The sequence below is a fragment of the Heloderma suspectum genome, chromosome 3, assembly GCF_057233095.1.
Source record: "Heloderma suspectum isolate Gila_16-S chromosome 3, 16-S_ref, whole genome shotgun sequence".
Taxonomy (NCBI): Eukaryota; Metazoa; Chordata; class Lepidosauria; order Squamata; family Helodermatidae; genus Heloderma; species Heloderma suspectum.
The window spans coordinates 323,440,006-323,459,524 of NC_139460.1; the positions used below are offsets into that span (position 1 = coordinate 323,440,006).

The 19,519-nt window shown below is 45.5% G+C and overlaps 1 protein-coding gene across 5 annotated transcripts in view; it reads right to left on the reverse strand.

The window, feature by feature from the left end:
- DIS3L2 (DIS3 like 3'-5' exoribonuclease 2) overlaps positions 1-19,519 on the reverse strand; it is a 290,436-nt gene that overhangs the window by 88,932 nt on the left and 181,985 nt on the right. For all 5 annotated transcript variants that reach the window (XR_014789643.1, XM_084847710.1, XM_084847711.1 and 2 more), the window contains one exon: positions 4,444-4,556. Coding sequence is in view for 4 of the 5 variants with exons in the window: in XM_084847710.1 (XP_084703836.1) it covers positions 4,444-4,556 (113 nt within the window). In the remaining variant the exon portion in view is untranslated. The remainder of the gene's footprint in view (positions 1-4,443; positions 4,557-19,519) is intronic.

Sequence of the window (19,519 nt, forward strand, 5' to 3'; positions counted from 1 at the left end):
GAAGGGTTGCATATTCTGGTGGGTGGGGTTGCAACAATAAAGGGGTCTAGGAGGGAGAAGGACTTTGGGAAGACAAAGAATTGCTGAGGTGGGTCCATTTCACATACTGGTTTGACCATTAATGGACCACTAGACACCATTTTGGCTACTGGTCTCTGGTGGTCATTTCATTCAGTGTCCTTCCTACCCCAGTCTGAAGGATCAGGACATACTACAAATAATTCCTTATCCTCACAACCACTCTGTGAGGTGGGCTACACTGAGGTACAGTGGGTCCCCCAAGGCCATGCAGTGAACTTCATGGCTGAGCAGGGATCAGAATTCTAGCCTCCCCCGCCCCACTCGCTGCTGTCTCCAAACCCATTTACGACACCACACTGAGTGTGACCTCCGGTATCCCCAAACATCCTCCTCTCCCAATTTTGCTTTGAGCTGTTGTCCTTCCCAACCTTGTAGTGGTCCTGGGATATAGGAGGGTCCATGAGAGGCGGGTGCTGGAGTTCAGCTATGGCAGGGCTTGGTTGCCACGGAGTTCAGAGGTAGGCCAGCCAGAGAAGGTCCACCATCGGTGGGAATCACGGCAGGGAGGCCTGAAGTAAACCATGAGGCCAAAGAACAAACCGCTTTGCATGGAAAATAAAACCCAGCATTTCCACACAGTCCCACCGACAGCCTTGTTCCCATCGCTCAACCTGGCAGCCTGCCCACTCCTGCTCAGCTTGGGGTTCCTTCAGACGTCCAAGGTCAGGCCCTCCACCAGTGGCCTGTCAATACGGTGGAGCCAGGCTAACAGCCTGAGGGCTCCCATGGCTTTGCGCCCTCCGTTCAGGGAGGGGGCTCAGAGGCTTAATCATGGGGTGGCCTCGTATACTGAAAGACACTCAAAGGAAACAGGCAATTTGTTTATGAGCCAAGAGTTTCTGCTCAAGCGTTCCCTGTCTTTTTCTCTCTCTTTCTGTATCAACACTTTCATGAATCCAGACTTCGATCACCTCTTTCTTATTCAGCTTGACATTATCAAAATATCAACACCCTGACAACCTGCTGGTGTCAGAAGCGAATGTCTCAAGGCCCTTGGACTCAACATGAAGACCAGCTTCCAGTTCCAATCTTTGATCTCCATTATAAAAAGAGGACCAGTAAAATATTATAGGGATTTATGGCTGACCTTCCCCACTCAAGCTACTTCACACCTAAAACAACACACAGGGACGTGCCAGAAGGGAGAAAACTGTTTAGGTTTGCCTGCTTTGTAGAACCTGATACACTCATTTTGAAGACTTGCACTTTCTCAAAACAAACCATTAGCCTTTTGCACAGCTACCCTTTTCTCCCAGACAGGCCGTTCAAGAGAATTAGTTATGCAGTGCTATTTGATTTCCTTGTGGGAAGAGCTTCTCCCCACTCTATGTTCAACCAAGTGAGAGCTGCAGCACTAACAATGTCAAGCACAGTGTTCTCCTGAGCTGCTATCCCATCTCACTTCCCCCATATGCACGTTTAAGGGTCAGAATAAAGATTTGCACAGAAGAATGCGCATCTTCCCCATTCAAAAGCACCTTCTAGGAAACACTTTCACCTGTTTGCTACTTCTGCACTGTGGGCTCAGCACTCAGCTTAGATGTCCTTTCCACAAAGAACCATAGTTAAGAACTGTGTTTCTTCCCCTGACAAACTATTCGCCCAAGCTGATGCCTAAACGCCGTTTTGGATAAGTCTGTTTTGCATTTTCCCCATTCAAAAGCACCTTCTAGGAAACACTTTCGCCTGTTTGCTACTTCTGCACTGTGGGCTCAGCACTCAGCTTAGATGTCCTTTCCACAAAGAACCATAGTTAAGAACTGTGTTTCTTCCCCTGACAAACTATTCGCCCAAGCTGATGCCTAAGGGCTGTTTTGGATAAGACAACACATAAGACGATGCTGGAGTAATGAATAGAAGATTTCCATTCTGTTGGCTCTCCTCCTCCATCTCCTGCTAGTCTAAATGTAGACTCCAATCTCCTTCTGGGTAGGGGCCTATATGTTGCTCATATTATAGCAAAAACAGGAAAAAGTATTGTGCCACCTTAAAGCTGAAGCCTTCCCCAGCCCGGTGACCTCTAGATGTGTTGGACTACAACTCACATCAGCCCCAGCCAGCATGACCCATGGTCATGGTGATGGGAGTTATAGTCCAAAACATCTGGAAGACAGCAAGTTTGGGAAGGCTCCACCTAACGCATTTGGGACTTTGGAGTTTTGAAGAAAAAGAGAAAAAGATGACTAGGGATATGTGGGGGTGGGTAGTCTGTAGAATCATGAATGTTGTGGAGAGAATGAAGAGAGAAACTTTTTCCTCTCTCACACATGTAATGCCAGAGCTCAAAGTAATTCGGTGAAACTGACTGGCCGTGGGTTCAGGACTCACTAAAGAAAGCACTACTTCACATAATGCATACTGAACATATGGACTTCATTATCACCAGAGGCGGTGATGGCCTCGAGCATCGACAGCTTTAAATAAGAATTAGACAAATGCATAGACGATAGGTCTGTCAATGGCGATTAACCATGACAGCTAAGTGGAACTTTCCGATGCAGAAGCAAGTAGCAGTGTGCACTACTACCTTTTTACTAGGGTGATAACAAAGGAACAAAAAAAGTCAGGAGCCATCTGTCTGGAAGCACCTTAATGCTAAAATAGCTCTGCTCTTCCCTCGGCAAGCTACAAGCAGAATTGCAATCTACTTTCCACACTATTGGAGGATATTGGACATTTTCTGTCTGTACCCCTCACTATGTTCTGTCCATACCAGTACTCTCTGCCCATTTAAGGGACATGGTTCTGATGTGGGTACTGACTTATCAGGCAGCTGAACCTATCACTGCTCAGCACATTCATTATACTCTTTCCAGTGGGCACCACTTTATCACCTGTTTACCCTTTTTGAAGTGATCTTTTAAGAAGGGCTAACACATTTCTCCAGCTATATTTGTTACTTTTATCTTTTTAATATTATTGTAGGGGTATTGCTCTATGTCCCTATAATGCTAATTTTAAAACATTATGGGCATCCACACTACTTAAAATACTGATTTTCAAAAACAATTGATTTTTGTGGCTGCAAAAAGGCAAATGCTCTTTTGGGCTGCATTAATAAAAGTATAGCTTCCAAATCACATGAAGTACTAATTCCCCTCTATTCAGCACTGGTTAGGCCTCATCTGTGTCCTGTTCTGGGCACCACACTTTCAGAAGGATGCAGACAAACTGGAGAGGTTTGCAACGAAGATGATCAGGGGACTGGAAACAAAGCCCTATGAGGAGAGACTGAAAGAAATGGGCAAGTTTAGCCTTGAGAAGAAGGGAGATATGATAGCACTCTTCAAGTACTCGAAAGGTTGTCACAGAGAGGAAGGCCAGGATCTCTTCTCAATCATCCCAGAGTGCAGGACATGGAATAATGGGTTCAAGTTACAGGAAGCCAGATTCCAGCTGAACATCAGGAAAAATGTCCTGTTAGAGCAGTACGAGAATAGAACCCATTACCTAGGGAGGTAGTGGGCTCTCCCACACTGGAGGCATTAAAGATGGGGCTGGACAGCCACTTGTCAAGGATGCTTAGACTTGGATTCCTGCATTGAGCAGGGGGTTGGACTCGACAGTCTTGTAGGCCCCTTCCAACCCTACTATTCTATGATTCTATATGGCGCCCACTGCAAAGATTATACTGAATGTCTGTTGAGCGATGATAGGTTCACTTGCCCAATGGGTCATTTCCCATGTCAAACCCACAGCTCTTAAAAAATGGAAGAGTAACACTATGGGCATCTACACCTGTAGAGGTCAAGTCACTCTTCTATACTTCTAAAAAAAAAGTCAGACTTTTTCCAATAAGAAAAAAAAAGACGTAAGTAATACTGGGAAAACATAGCAGAATAATTTAAGAACTTGAGAAACGCCATGCTGGATCAGGCCAAAGGCCTATCGCCTTTGAATTCTGTTCCCACAGTGGTCAGCCACATGCCTATGAGAAGCCCCCAAGGTGGCCCTATGTGCAACAGCACCCTCCTATTCGTGTAACTGGCATTGAGAGTGTATTGCCTCTGATACTGGAGGTAGCATATAGCCATGAGGCCAAGCAGCCACTGATAGCCTTAGCCTTCATAAATTTGTCTAACTCCTCTTAAAGCCATCCAACTAGGTGGCCATCACTACATCTTGTGTTAGCAAATTCCACAAATGAATTTCAACATCGTATGGATCCCCCATAAAATGTGAATGAATGAACTATGGAGATTCCAAAATAAATCCTCATCTGTAAGCAGTTCCGATGTCAACCCTGTCCCATTTTCACCCAGTCGCTTGCCAGAAGGACATTATCCACTTGGACTTCCAGTTAATATCCAGAAGAACATTATCTTTTGAGGATTTGCTTTGGGGCATATACTTTATTCTCACCTTCTGCACAAGGTAGACACTTGTTGCCCTTTTGCTTGCTACTTCGTCCAGCGCTGTTCCTTCCAGCACAAAAAAACTCACATCTGCAATGTGAACGCCCACTTCAAAGTTACCTGAAATGGCAGAGGGATAGTGACTGTCAGGTCACCAGCAAGAAAAGGAAGTAATGGCAAACAAAACTTAACACAACAAATACATCCTACTTCTACTCATGAAGTTCGAGATTCTCAAAGATGGAGGTGCACAGAATTCTCCATGGTACAAACACTGAATATTCAAAATTCATGTGTGCTTTACATGAATTCTACCGGGATGACTTAATTTCCCAGCTGCCAATGGCTCACTTCAATTATGTGCTTTAAGCTCCAACCACGTACTACATTTTTAGTTGGGGTGAGGGGGGAAAAAGAGGAGATAATGGAATTTGCTATAATTAGGGTTAACAATCAATTGAGTGGGGAGCAGACTGGCTTTTTCCCCCTTTTCTTTTTTTCCCTTTATTTCTGGCCAGTTGCAAGAAAAGGGACAGTTGCTTACTCTAAATTCCCATCCACTGATGTGCACAGAGGATAGTTTTGGCATCTGGGACAGCACCTCAGTTCTGGTCCAAAGACAGGGCCTTCTTCTGACTTTGCCAAGAAGAGATCCTACTTACCCCCAATTCCAGAACTTGTCAAAGCAAAGCCCCTCACAATCCTGTAACTGAACTTCAAAATGGAAAACCAGTGTGATGTAGTGGTTAGAGTGTTGGACTGGGACTCAGGAGATCCATGTCCTAGTCCCCAGTGGCCATAAAGCTCACTGGGAGACTTCAGGCCAGCCACTGATTCTCAGCCTAACCTACCTCACAGGGTTGTTGTGAGGAGAAAATGGAGTGCAGGAAGACCATGTAAACCACCTTGGATTCCTTGCAAGTGGAAAAAAGGTGGGATATGAAATGTAATAATAAATAATTACATAAATAAATAAGGCAACAACAGATATTAACAGCATGCACACAGACCACACACACACACACAACTAGCAGAACTCTAAGGTGTCATAAAAGAGAAGGGATAGAGCAGGGCATTATTGTGAGACCCTAAGAGTGCACCCAACCCCAAAGAGTTCCATGTGTAAAGTTCTTGAAAGAGAAGGAAAAAGTGGGCATTTACAGCACGAACTTCTCTATATCCCACCCTATGTTCACAGGGCAGTTTCAACATCCCGAATGTAGGAAAACATTACCATACCATTTGTTATAGAGGAGTTCCAACATGCAGGCTCTCTGAACATATTTAATTTGGGCTTTCTGTTTTCATCAACATTGCCCTGACATGTTGGCTCTAGAATCTATTTTGTTTCAGAAGAAGCAACAGAGACACATGCATGAAAAGCTGCCAGGAACTGGAAGGTTGCAGGTGGGCAAGAGTAATTGTGTAGGTGCTTCCTCCACTGACTAGATTCAAGGGAGCTGCTCCCATGGAACTCCGGAAACATGCAAATGCCTGCCTGACTGTCAAGTCACCACCCAGCCAGCTAACCCATGGGAGTACCTGTAAATGGTACAGAGCCTTGGTGGGAAATATGACCTAATCCTGAAGCGTTCCCACCCACCAGACAGGTCAGAAGGTTTAGATACCACCTGGCCACACCTACTGACACCTTTTGTTTTGCAGACGAGTTGCTAATTATCTTCCACACTACAGCTCCCGCCATGTAGTCCGACAGCCTTAACTCTAACCTGGAACTCTAGGTGCTAAAACTGGTCCACACCATAAAGTTCCACCTTACTAGTGGAACTTCCTACATGAGGAGAGCAAGGTGTCCAGAATTCCAGGTGTAGACTAACGCAGTCCCCAGAGAGTCTCTAGGCAGCTTACAGAAGTATTCCTGGTTGTGGCTGTAACACCAGGCCTTGGAAGAGGAGATCTTTCCTCAGAGATATAGCTCAAGAGCTCCACAATGACATCTGCAGAACAGCTGGGAACCATGGCCTCCTTGGCTAATATGGGTCTGCAAACCATGTATGAGCTGGACTATCGATAGAAACACCCATTGATAGATGCAATCTGGAAAGACAGTTATAGGTCTACCCAGCTCATAACATAAATATATCTCAATGACAGACTATGCACTAACAAGCTAATTCAGTGCAATTATAGCAGCAGCAGCTGATTGTCAAGGGCTCCTTGGAGGCCTCTCTCAGTCTAATCCAGTAGCCAAGTCCAGACACAGACAAAGGGATTCCTTTCAAAGCTTTATTCTTCTTTTACAACTTAACAACTATACCGTTTGCAACTAGATCTGAGCAGCACAGTACCTATGCCCTAAGTTGGAACAGTTGGTCCCCGTTTGAAAGGGAATTACTGGCAGACCCCTGAACTTAAGGACTAGGGAGAGTCCCTCCCCTTTTCCCTTGGATCCTCTGGGCGCAGCCGTTGTTTGCACGCCAACAGGGCACTACGCCTCCTTTTCGCGCCCTCCATCTGGCGCCGCTGTCTGCGTCGCCCATCCACCAAGTCTGCTATCTGTGCTCGGTCACTCCCTGGACTGCTAACTAAACTAGGAATGCTGGTGGGAGGAATCTCCATCAACTGTTGGTCCTGGGAAAGAGGAGCACGCTCCTCTCCCAGGAGCGACTGCTCTTCCTCAGAATCAGAACTACTCTGGGATTCTATGGGCTCAGTGTCCACCCTGACACTGATTAACTGGTTCTGCCAAATTTCAGTGTCCAAACGTTTTTCACAAATCTACACATGAATCTTTGCAATAATGCTGCATGACAGATCATCTATGGCCTCCCACAATACCAACACGCTGCTGCCTCTCCTTCCAAATCACTCCTCAAAACCCACCTTTTCTGTGAAGTACATGACGCACAAACCCCTTAGGTTTAATTCAGTAGGGAATGAGGTTGTGCACCTCCCATTCACCTGTAACTCCTTCCATATAAAATATAAAACAGTGTCTGTGCTCTCCCCAACACACTTCATAGAGGAATATAGCAGCAGGGACTGGTGCACCAAAAGCCACCTTGAGGAGTAGGTGCCTGGGTCAGGTGATGGCAGAAGGAAAAATGTAATAGCACAACCCTGCAATATTTTATGTTCTATTTACATTCATATCCCACCTGTCAGCGGCCCAGAGGGCCTTGGAAGGCTTGGGAGACATGTTACTGCTCAAAGTTTGGGCCAAGTCAGTTGCTGCACAGGTATTCACAAGGCTCTTTGAGTGTGAAAACTGTACAAAAGCAGTAAGCTGTTTCATTCAATCGGTACTAAGAAGAGAATGGAAGTGGTGGCCATCGGGACGAAACCTCCCAAACCTCATTCTCACTGAAATGGCCTGCTGAGAGATAAATGAAACGTGCAAGGAGAAAGGCAGCACCCCATCCCACAGCTAGCAACACATTCTCCTGTACTTTAGAACACTGGGGAGGAACTGCTGCAGACTGAAGATCAAATGGCCCACCTTCGAAAAGCAGCTAGAATGACGTCACCATGTTATCATAAGCTCAGAAAGCTATGCTACAGGGCAACCAACCAAACAAGCTTAAAACTACTTAGATAATGAGCCTTAGACCAAAAGCTTTAATATTGCAAGCAACGGGAGACAAACAGTTGCAGAAGGCAAGAACAAAGGTACTCCTTTTGAAGTCCATATTCTAATATACTGACCCCACAGGGAAAATATTGATGGAAGGAAAAGGAGACGGTCATTACATCATGGCATTCATCGCAGCCTAATCCGATACGCACGCTCTTACAGACATGAACTTTCTGTCCCCGGCAGAATGTTGACAAACCAAGAGAGATCCCATTACATGAGATAATAAAATATGGAAGCAGCCAACAAAAACATGCTGAATGGAGTTCATTTATGCTCAGGATTCCCATCAGAGGTTCTAAAAGCAAGGGGCAGCCCAACAATCCCTCCCTCTACTCTGCACACTTGAACTTGTAAAAGGAGCCCTATTTTGTTACATATATCGACACCATGTGAAAAGGCTGAACAAACCTTATATTCAAACCATGCTGAGACACACACACAACAAAAATCAAGACCAGGGGAACTGTTGGAGGAGATCTTTGTAACAAGGTCTAACTTCACTATTTTACTTTTCCACATATGTTTGGAGACTCTAAACCTTTCAAGCTAACACCACACACAGACATGTCTATCTGTTGCTAACCTTTGGCTTTCTTTGCTAAATTAGAATCCAAACATACTTGCTCGGCAGTGGAGAAAAGTTCAGTCTCTTCTGGATTTAATCACTGATGATGCAGCTCTGGAACATGGATGGACACAACATAAGAAGGTCCCACAGAAAGTTGTACACCTGTGTTTGGCTGTTTCAGTCCATTCTGCTGCTACCGCCAACATTCAGATGCTGTGTCACAAGGAGAGAGAGGATCTCAAGAAAGTTTCCCCTCTCACAGGGCAGACACAAAGAGACCCTGTATCAATGCCACTCAGGCAGACTAGCAGAGCAACTGCACCAGGGACCACACTGGGCTCATAGCGCATGATTAGGCTGCGCATTAGTGCCAAGCCAAGGAACAAAAACAACCTGCAAGAACAGAAATTAGACCTGTGGCATCTTAAAGAATATGAACTTGAGCACACTCCGGGAGACAGCGGAGGACAGGAAGGCCTGGCGTGCTATGGTCCATGGGGTCACGAAGAGTCGGACACGACTGAACGACTGAACAACATCTTAAAGAATAACTACCAGACTGGCTCCTGTGCTGTCAAGAGCAAAGTGAAATGAGGCAGAAGGGGAGTAAGATCAGGGTGGTTTGCAGCCAATGAGAGCAGGTCTCCTAGATGCTCAGGGAAGCATGACCTGGAAGCATCACCTGGCCCACTCTGGCCTATTGGTGCAAGGAGGCTCTCTTGGTTGGTCTCCTTGCAGTTCCCTCCTTTGGCCAGAGCTGGCAGGTGGTGTACAGAATGAATCCATCCTCGACACTCCCAGGTCAGTGGTTCAAGAGCCACTGAGATTAAAGTTGAAAGAGGTGGTGTTAGAGAGTATTGTGGCACCTTGAAGACTAACACAGTTCTTCTGGCATAAGCTTTTGTGGACTATAGCCCACTTCATCAGATGCATGGAGTATTATGATACTCCATGCATCACATGAAATGGGCTATAGTCCATAGCAGCTTATACCAGAATAAATTTCTTATAGTCTTTCAGGAATGACATCATTAAGAAGCCCATCAGATATGACCATGATGACGCTGACATCTCTGAGGAAAAGTCAGTTGAGAGTGAGAGCAATGCTTTCTGGATTAGTCACATGGGTGAGATCAAGTAATCAGGGACCACACAACGAACAGGATGACATCCCTGAGGACAAACAAATTTGGCTGAGAAAGAGAGCCAGAGAAGGCAATGCAAATCAATTGGCAAACGTGTTCACAGTAATTGCCAAATGTTCCCAAAACACTGCCAAAAAATACCCCCCCCCCCCAGTGAGTAGTTTTGGCTTAGCCCTAATAAACTCCAGTATCATACATACACTCACAATGATTGAAGGTAAAAATGGCATCCATCCATTGGAGCAGTTTCTCCCTGTGTTACACATAATTATACAAAAGGCTCGTTGAGGTCTGAAAAATAATCTAATGGGTTTGAGCCCCTTCCTGGATGCTGTGTGTAACCCTAATCCTATGGAGCAACTGAATAAGGAATTTATACAACATACCTATAAGAAGAGTTTAAAGCAAGCTGGGATTTCAACTTCTCTACTGATGACCTCACCTCCCTGAACAAAAACAGCCTGGAGAATTTTCCTTTATTACCGAAAAAATAATAATAATAAAACAGAATAAAGAAAGAGAGAAAGGAAGGTTGTCTCAATCTGTAAGTACTCAGCAAAAAATGCCAACACAGCAATCTGAATCAAGTGTTCACTCTAGGAACTGGGAAACAGAGTTTAAGTTTGTGTGAACAACACGAGGAGGAAGAGGAGGAGAAATACCCTAGTTGTAAACTCACATTCACCTTCCTAATCAACTGTTTTCACCATGAAGACTAAGACAAGGTAAGAAAGTCAATCAACTAATCCTGTGAGAACAGATATGGGTGTTTGGATGTATTATAACTGACAGAACTACAAGACAGAGGGCCTCAAAAGGAGCTTGAGGCTACATCACCACCACAGTACATTGAATAAGAACTTTTATGCAATGCAATCTACTTTCCTTTGTTATGCAACAGCCCTTTTATACTACAAAGATTCATCATTTGCTGCTGATGGTCTAAACCAAGGGTGGAAAAAACGGAGATCTTCTAGTAGATCTCTGGCTGAGCTGCAGTAGATCAGCAAGGGTTTCTGACTCCCAATAGTTTGAACACAGCAACAACTAAAAAGCGTCCACTTCCCCCGCCTCTAAATTAGGTTGCTGAAAAAGCATGCTTAGGGGAAAAACACTAGTGGAATTCTGTGTGAAAAGACCAGTGAGCTTGGTTCTGGTCCTGATCACAAATTCCTGGGCAGAGCATATGATCAGAAACACCCTGTTCCTCAGTTCTTAGCAGATGCCCACCTATCTGAGCCACTATTTTGCACCTGGCTTTGGTGGACCTGAGAGCTCTAGTAAAATGCAAAGTAAATCCCGCAGCCTCTTGTCTGCCCACCCCTGGTCTAAAGCAGTACCTCCCATTCTTTTGAGACCTGAGGCACTTTTTGTTCTGGATGCATTTGGAGTTGCATTTCAATCCTACATTCCTTGTGCCTGTCAGCTGTTGCATAGGGCACACGAGGGAATCCCAGCATGCTCATCTCATTCCCTCTGCTGGGAAACTGTCACTGCCCATGTATTGGCAGGAAGATGTTGGGGATAATCAGCACTGCAGAGATCCTCCCTATTCTGACTGGCATAGAGTAGAAGATAAACTGTAACTTCTCTCACAACCTGTCTGTCCTCAAACTGTAATCTTTTTAGACAATTACCATGTTACTCACAGGTTAGGAGTGAATTGTTCCCCCCACCCAGCCATTTTCATTTCCCTCCCCTTCTCTAATTCATCTGTCAACTGCGGGCTGTATGCTCTCTGAGCAAAGATCACCCTGCCATTTTCTTCTGTACGGCATCAAGTACAACACATGGTTCAGTCCTTCCTTGGCCATGCCACTTCAGAGTGCAGAAGGGGAAACCACCAGTCTGAATGCTCCTGCATATAAATAGATCATGTTGTTCAGTCGTTCAGTCGTGTCCAACTCTTCGTGACCCCATGGACCATAGCACGCCAGGCCTTCCTGTCCTCTGCTCTCTCCTGGAGTGTGCTCAAGTCCATATTCATTGCATCGGTGATACTATCTAGCCATCTCATCCTCTGCCGTCCCCTTCTCCTTTTGCCTTCAGTCTTTCCCAGCATCAGGGTCTTTTCCAGACAGTTTTCTCTTCGCATTAGGTGGCCAAAATATTTCAGCTTCAGCTTCAGTATCTGTCCTTCCAATGAGCACTCAGGGATGATTTCCTTTAGGATGGACTAATTTGACCTCCTTGCAGTCCAGGGGACTCGTAAGAGTCTTCTCCAGCACCACAGCTCGAAAGCATCAATTCTTCGGCGCTCAGCCTTCCTTATAGTACAGCTCTCTCAGCCATACATTACTACTGGGAAAACCATAGCTTTGATTATACAAACCTTTGTATAGGTGATGTCTCTGCTCCTTACTATGCTGTCTAGGTTGGCCATAGCTTTCCTCCCAAGGAGCAAGCGTCTTTTAATTTCATGGCTACAGTCACCGTCTGCGGTGATCTTGGAGCCCAAGAAAGTAAAATCTGTCACTGCTTACATTTCTTCCCCTTCTATATGCCAGGAAGTGATGGGGCCAGATGCCATGTTCTTAGTTTTTTTAATGTTGAGTTTCAAACCAGCTTTTGCACTCTTACCCTCAACAAGAGGCTCTTGAGATCCTCTTCGCTTTCTGCCATTAGGGTGGTATCGCCTGCGTATCTGAGGTTGTTGATAATTCTCCCAGCAATCTTAATTCCGACCTGTGATTCATCTAACCCAGCGTTTCTCATGATGTACTCATGATGTACAAATAAATTAAATAAACAGGGCGACAATATACAGCCTTGTTGTACTCCTTTCCCAATTTTGAACCAATCGGTTGTTCCATGTCCACTTCTTACTGTTGCTTCTTGACCCTCATACAGGTTTCTCAGGAGACAGGTAAGGTGGTTTGGTACTCCCATCACTTTAAGAATTTGCCACAGTTTGTTGTGATCCACACAATCAAAGGCTTTAGCGTAGTCAATGAAGCAGAAATAGACGTTTTTCTGGAATTCTCTTGCTTTCTCCATGATCCAGCGAATGTTGGCGATTTGATCTCTAGTTCCTCTGCCTCTTCGAAACCCAGCTGGTACTTCCGGTAGTTCTCGGTTCGCATACTGCTGAAGCCTAGCTTGTAGGATTTTGAGCATCACCTTGCTGGCATGTGAAATGAGGCAATTGTGCGGTAGTTTGGACACTCTTTGGCGTTGCCCTTCTTTGGAATTGGAATGTAAACTGACCTTTTCCAGTCTTGCAGCCATTGTTGAGTGTTCCAAACTTGTTGGCATACTGAATGCAGCACTTTAACAGCATCATCTTTTAGGATCTTAAATAGCTCAGCTGAAATACTGTCATCTCCACTAGCTTTGTTGTTAATAATGCTTCCTAAGGCCCACTTGACTTTACTCTCGAGGATGTCCGGCTCAAGTTCAGTGACCGCACTATCATGGCTATCAGGGGCATTCAGATCTTTCCTGCATAGTTCTTCTGTGTATTCTTTCCACCTCTTCTTAATCTCATCTGCTTCTGTTAGGTCCCTGCCTTCTTTGTCCTTTATCGTGTCTGTCTTTGTACAAAACGTTCCCTTGAGATCTCCGATTTTCTTGAAAAGATCTCTAGTCTTTCCCATTCTATTGTTTTCCTCGATTTCTTTGCATTGTTCATTTAAGAAGGCCTTCTTGTCTCTCCTTGCTGTTCTCTGGAACTCTGCATTCAGTTGGATAAATCTTCCCCTTTCTCCCTTGCTTTTCGCTTCCCTTCTTTCCTCAGCTACTTGGAAAGCCTCCTCAGACAGCCACTTGGCTTTCTTGCATTTATTTTTCTTTGGGATGGATTGAGTTGCTGCCTCCAGAACAATGTTACGGACCTCCGCCCATAGTTCCTCAGGCACTCTGTCTATCAGATCTAATCCCTGAAATCTATTCGTCACCTCCACTGTATATTCATCAGGGATATGATTTAGGTCATACCTGAATGGTTTAGTGGTTTTCCCTATGTTCTTCAATTTCAGCCGAAATTTTGCAAGAAGAAGCTCATGATCTGAGCCACAGTCAGCTCTAGGTCTTGTTTTGACTGACTGTATAGAGCTTCTCCATCTTTGGCTGCAAAGGACATAATCAATTTGATTTCGATATTGATCATCTGGTGATGTCCATGTGTAGAGTCACTTCTTGTGCTGTTGGAAAAGAGTGTTTGCTATGATCAGTGTGTTCTCTTGGCAAAACTTTATTAGCCTTTGTCCTGCTTCCTTTTGTACACCAAGGCCAAGCTTGCCTGTTATCCCGGTGATTTCTTGACTTCCGACTTTAGCATTCCAATCCCCGATGATGAAGAGGACATCTTTTTTTGGTGTTAGTTCTAGAAGGTGTTGTAGGTCTTCATAGAACCCATCAACCTCAGCTTCTTCGGCATCAGTGGTTGGGGCATAGACTTGAATTACTGTGATGTTGAATGGTTTGCCTTGGATTCGTACTGAGATCATTCTATCGTTTTTGAGATTGTATGCCAGTACTGCTTTTCCCACCCTTTTGTTGACTATGAGTGCTACTCCATTTCTTCTAAGGGATTCTTGCCCACAGTAGTAGATATAATGGTCATCTGAATTAAATTCGCCCATGCCTGTCCATTTTAGTTCGCTGATTCCCAAGATGTCGATGTTCAATCTTGCCATCTCCTGTTTGACCACCTCCAGCTTACCTTGATTCATTGATCTGACATTCCAGGTTCCTAAACAAAATTGTTCTTTACAGCATCGGATTTTCTTTTCACCACCAGACACATCCACAGCTGAGTGTCCTTTCGGCTTTGGCCCAGCCGCTTCACTCTTTCTGGCGCTACTTGGAAATACCCTCTGCTCTTCCCCAGTAATATATTGGACACCTTCTGACCTGAGGGGCTCATCTTCCGGCGTCATCTCTTTTAGCCTTGTGATACGTTCCATGGGGTTTTCTTGGCAAGAATACTGGAGTGGGTTGCCATTCCTTTCTCCAGAGGATCACATTTTGTCAGAACTCTCCACCATGACCTGTCCGTCTTGGGTGGCCCTTCACAGCGTAGCTTATGGCTTCACTGAGTTACGCAAGCGCCACAACAAGGCAGTGATCCATCAAGGGGATAAATAGACCATGCCAAAGGCTAATATGGGAGCCCCCATCCAAGTCGTATTCTACTTACGGAGTAAGTGAATTAAAAGTTCCGTACACAAGCATCCCAAATTATGTGCTAAGAAAAGCGGGATTCCTCAATCTGTATATATTAAGCAAAATCAAGCAGGTCTCCACAATTACTCTTATTTCGTGCAATTGTTCTGCAGCTTTTAGTGTTCTGCATCACTGACCCTGGTTTTGCAAGCCATACAGGAGGGCAGGGGCAGAGCTTCATACAGCCTGGATTAAGACTCCGCTGCTGGGCTTTGAGCTTCCAGTCAGCGTTATTTACTCACTTGCAGGCATCACTCTGCCGCCATCGCTGCTTTTACCTCCTCCTTTGTAGTTTGAAATGTTATTTTACTGCGTTTTACTGTAGTTCTATTTAGGCATCAGAAATGGAAAGATGGGATAAAAATTCTTACAACCAATAAACAAATAGCTAGAAAGTTGTTAGGGGGTCTCCCCGCCAATGAAAACTGCAGATTCTCGGGAAGTTGAATTCTGCACGTAATACCACATCCTGTGCTCTCACAGAACCGAAGGTCACACACAACCTTGTCTGAGGTTAATTTGCCATATACTTGCTATGGAAGACAAAGCATTCAAGACCCCAAGACATCACATATGGAGTTAGGTCCAATCCCCTACCCCCAGCCCAGCCGGCTAGCTATATTTATCTATCTCTTCTATGGCTGCTAAAAGGCATTAACGAAGATATCCAAGATGTGTAAATGCCTGGCATTTTGAAGGCTGACCGCTGGCATTTGGAAAACTCCTCATGCTCAGACAGATTCATTTCACAACTATGGTCACTGTTCACACTAAAAGGTGCCAGGCCATTGTGTTCATGGAGGCAGGCACTCACTTCTTTGGCTTACTTAAAACCTTCCTTGCCTTGCCTGGGGGTATTCTTGGTTTTTGGAAACGCCAAGCAACTGAGCATGAATTGGAGGCTTTGTTTACTAGGCAATGGTAAATCTGAAGGCCAGACTAGGCTGTTTCAGCCAAGGGACATATAACAAGTCAGGCCCATTCCATCCACTCAGTGTTTCCCCCTCACACCCAACTCGCTTGTTACCAGTTCTTCTTACCTCCCCTGCCCCCGCACCTTTGACATGAAACACTAATGAAGAAGAACATAGCAAGAACAAAACATCCAAAGAGAACCTAATGTTCCTGGAGTTTCAGAATCTCCCTTAGTAAGGCTCCAAGACAAGAATGGGGGGGGAGCTCACCCCCCCCCAAACACACACACACAGCTCCACAGGACTTCCTTCCCACCTGACAGTCACAAACACACTTCTCTGTGGTCTCATGCATGATTTCGGTGCCTGTGCAAAGCTTCATTCTGAACATTCTAGAGAGGAGCTTCATCTCAAAGATGCACAGCTCTGAGGAATGGGAAGGCTGTTGCTTCCTTTATGTCAAGGGGGCTTGTTGTGCTCCAGCCCTGCACTTACTTTACCACAGTGAACACAGGTCTGAGAACATACGTGTCCAGCATCCTGTTTCTCACACTGGCTAACAAGGTACATGGACAGGGTCAGGCTGCTGGCCTGCCTGCCTGCCACACGGCTACTGCCTCTTCAGAACGGCAGTGGCTCTTCAAGACCTTGGGCCGAGGCCTTTTGACGCGGAAATGCTTGAGGCTGAACCTGGGATGTTTTGTGGCCAACAACCTTGCTCCACCACTGAGAAAGGCACTCTGCACCAGGTAATTTAAGCAAGCAACACTGAGCTCTGAGAAGCACCACAGAAGTTGCCTCATTGAGGCCACATATAACTGAGGAGGGATCACAGCTCTGTGGCACAGCAGATGCTCTGCAGCATCTCCATTATAATGGCGCTCAGGCAGCAGCTTCTGGGACTGACCTTTCTCTGCCTGAGACCCTGGGGAGCCACAGCCTGTCAGAGCAGACAATACTTGCCTAAATGAACAAGCAGTCTTATACTCCAGACCAACAGGTAGAGTAGGCAAGCTGCTCAGGGAGCTTTGCTGTGAACAGGCACAGACATTTTGCAAACATTGCACACTTGTAACACTGGAGGTGATTTACAAGGCTGTGCAACCTTGTGCACCACTCCGCCTCCAAAAGCAGAATGCCAAACAGGATGTGGTACGGAATACCCCACTTTGGCCTGGAGCCAAAGATCCCTGCGTGTGAACAGAAATCACTTCTACATGCTCATACAGCACAGTGTCACTTATTTCCTCACACATACCCTGAATTCAGCCCCTGACCCTTTGGAGTGGCTTTTGGAGAGGTATGAGGGGCTGGACCCAGCATATGTGTGTGTGTGTGGGGGGGCAATCACTCATGCTGTGTGTGAGTGCAAGTGCTTCCTATCGGTGCATGGAGATCTTGAGCTCTCAGCTGATAATCAGTAGCAGACAGAGTGGAAAACCAGCAAGCAGCAGAAATGAAAGAGATGAACAGCGTGCCTTTGAAAGACGCATTTTCAAAGTTTTCCATGAGGCATTGGAAGCTTTCGAAGCAGGTGTTGCATTGCAAGGAGGAAGCCCCAACCCCACACATTATCCAATTAAAAGCCTTATAGGATTAAGTGTGTGCTTTGTCGGCAGCAGCTAATAAATTAGGCATCCAGACTCCTAAAATCCCATTATGAAGTGGCCTTAAGAGATACTTGCCCCATTGCAAAACCAGAGGTATAAGGTTGCTCCAGCTCTATACGCCAGCATCTTAAGCTGGACAAATAATTTACATGAGCGACAGGCCTGACCTTTGAAGCCTCTGTGAAGAGGGATTTCCACATGCACTGGCCAGCTTGAGACTACATGTGCCAAGTGGCTGGAGGTAGAGCACATGGCTGAGGAATAGATAGCATGTCAGGGATCATGCCATGAGCATACAAGTGAGGTGCACAGTTCCATCCCAGGAGATGTATGCAGAACATCCAGTACCTGCAATTAACCGGTATGGTGGACCTCCAGCCAGATTTCTGCTCTATAAATACTTCACCAACTTATGAAGCAAGCAAGTGCGGCACTGAAGTTGTCCAAAGTTGTGTGGTCCTCAGAATGCAGGTTAGTTTAGAAATGCCCCATGCGTTCGGATAGGCAGATATTAAAATGTAAGCACCACACCCTCTATAGGGGCTGAGCAAGCTGCATCTCAGCGGGATTGGAGGTAGGTTAGTTATGGAACTAGATAAATAGGGGCATAAATGGGATTGAAGGATGGGCAAGTTCATGGACCTAACATCGGCCCAATTGGATCAGGATGTAGTAGTACTAAGTAGCTTCTCCTTTCTCAGATAACCCCTTCACGACTCCTTCTTTCCCTTTTGCTGTCTATATAAAACATTATCAGTAAAAGGAACTTGCATTCAGCAAGCCTAAACACTCATTCCTCGCTGCTACTGGAAGTGATCCTTCTTCCAAATCTGAGCCTGAAGAGGCAATGGAACTCCTATGTCCCATCCCATATTCGACTTTGCTGAAATACTGGTCTCTATTGTGAAGTACAACTCAGAAATGCCAGAGACCGAACCTGGAACCTCCTGCATGCCACACATTTGCTTTATCACTCAGCTATAGGCCCCTCCCCAAGGACTACATTCTAGGACCCAAGCTCATCATCAGGCCCCTAAAATTTTGGTAGTCCCATCAGGTCAGTTGGCAGTGAATGAGCGAGTCAGTTCCAAACACCTTTTCATCCATCTATTATTTTCTCGTCCATCCTGAGACCTGGGCCAGGGCATAAATGTGTGGCTTTCTGTTCACCCCCTCCAAGCTCCCCTTTATACTCATCCAAATTCTCTCCATAGACCACCGACTGCTGTTTCTGATCGTATCCCACCTGAACCTGCCCACTCCAGCCCAGATCTCTCCTGCCTGCATTTCCTGTTCTGTTCCAGCCTCCCCTCAATTCACAAGTTGCCACACTTGAATTTGTCCTTGGCCTGGCCTCAGACCTCTTTCCCAATACAAGGCAGCAAAGTTCAGACTGAACACCTCCCACAAAGGCAAGCAGTTAAGAAAGTTGTAGCCAAGAGGCAATGGTGCTTCTGTCAAGATCAGATTTCTCTCTCTCTCTCTCTCACTCTCTCTCTCTCTCTCTCTCACACACACACACACACACACACACAAAACGAGAGCTTCTTGCTAATGGATGGAACTTATAATAGGAGAACTTTTTGAACTTGGCTGATACTACAAGCCCCCACTCAACACCAAGGTTCTCAGCCAAAGAGATGAAGGCAGAAAAGACAATTTCTGGCAAATCACATCACAAGCTGTTTTTATTACTATTCCATGCTGCATTCAAGAGAACTAATTCTACCAGGAAATTAATACTCATTGAATTCACAGAAATGGGAAGTGGCACCCAACAGCCTTCACAAATTAGAATCATTCTGGGTGTAGAGGATGTGAACCCTGTTCCTAGAAGGAAGACCTTGAGGGTGTGTGCGTGTGTGTGTGTGTGTGTGTGTGTGCGCGCACACGTGTGTAAGCCCTCTTTGACGTATCTACATTAACTCTGTTAACGTCATGCATGTTGCATGCTCCTTGGCCTTCAGAGATGTTTTAGGATCCAGAGGACCAGATGTGAAGTAGGTAGGTTACCCAAATAACTTATCAAGACAAGAGTCTGGCAAGGAGGCCTTCTTTAAACTGCCTCTTTCACCTTGAGAA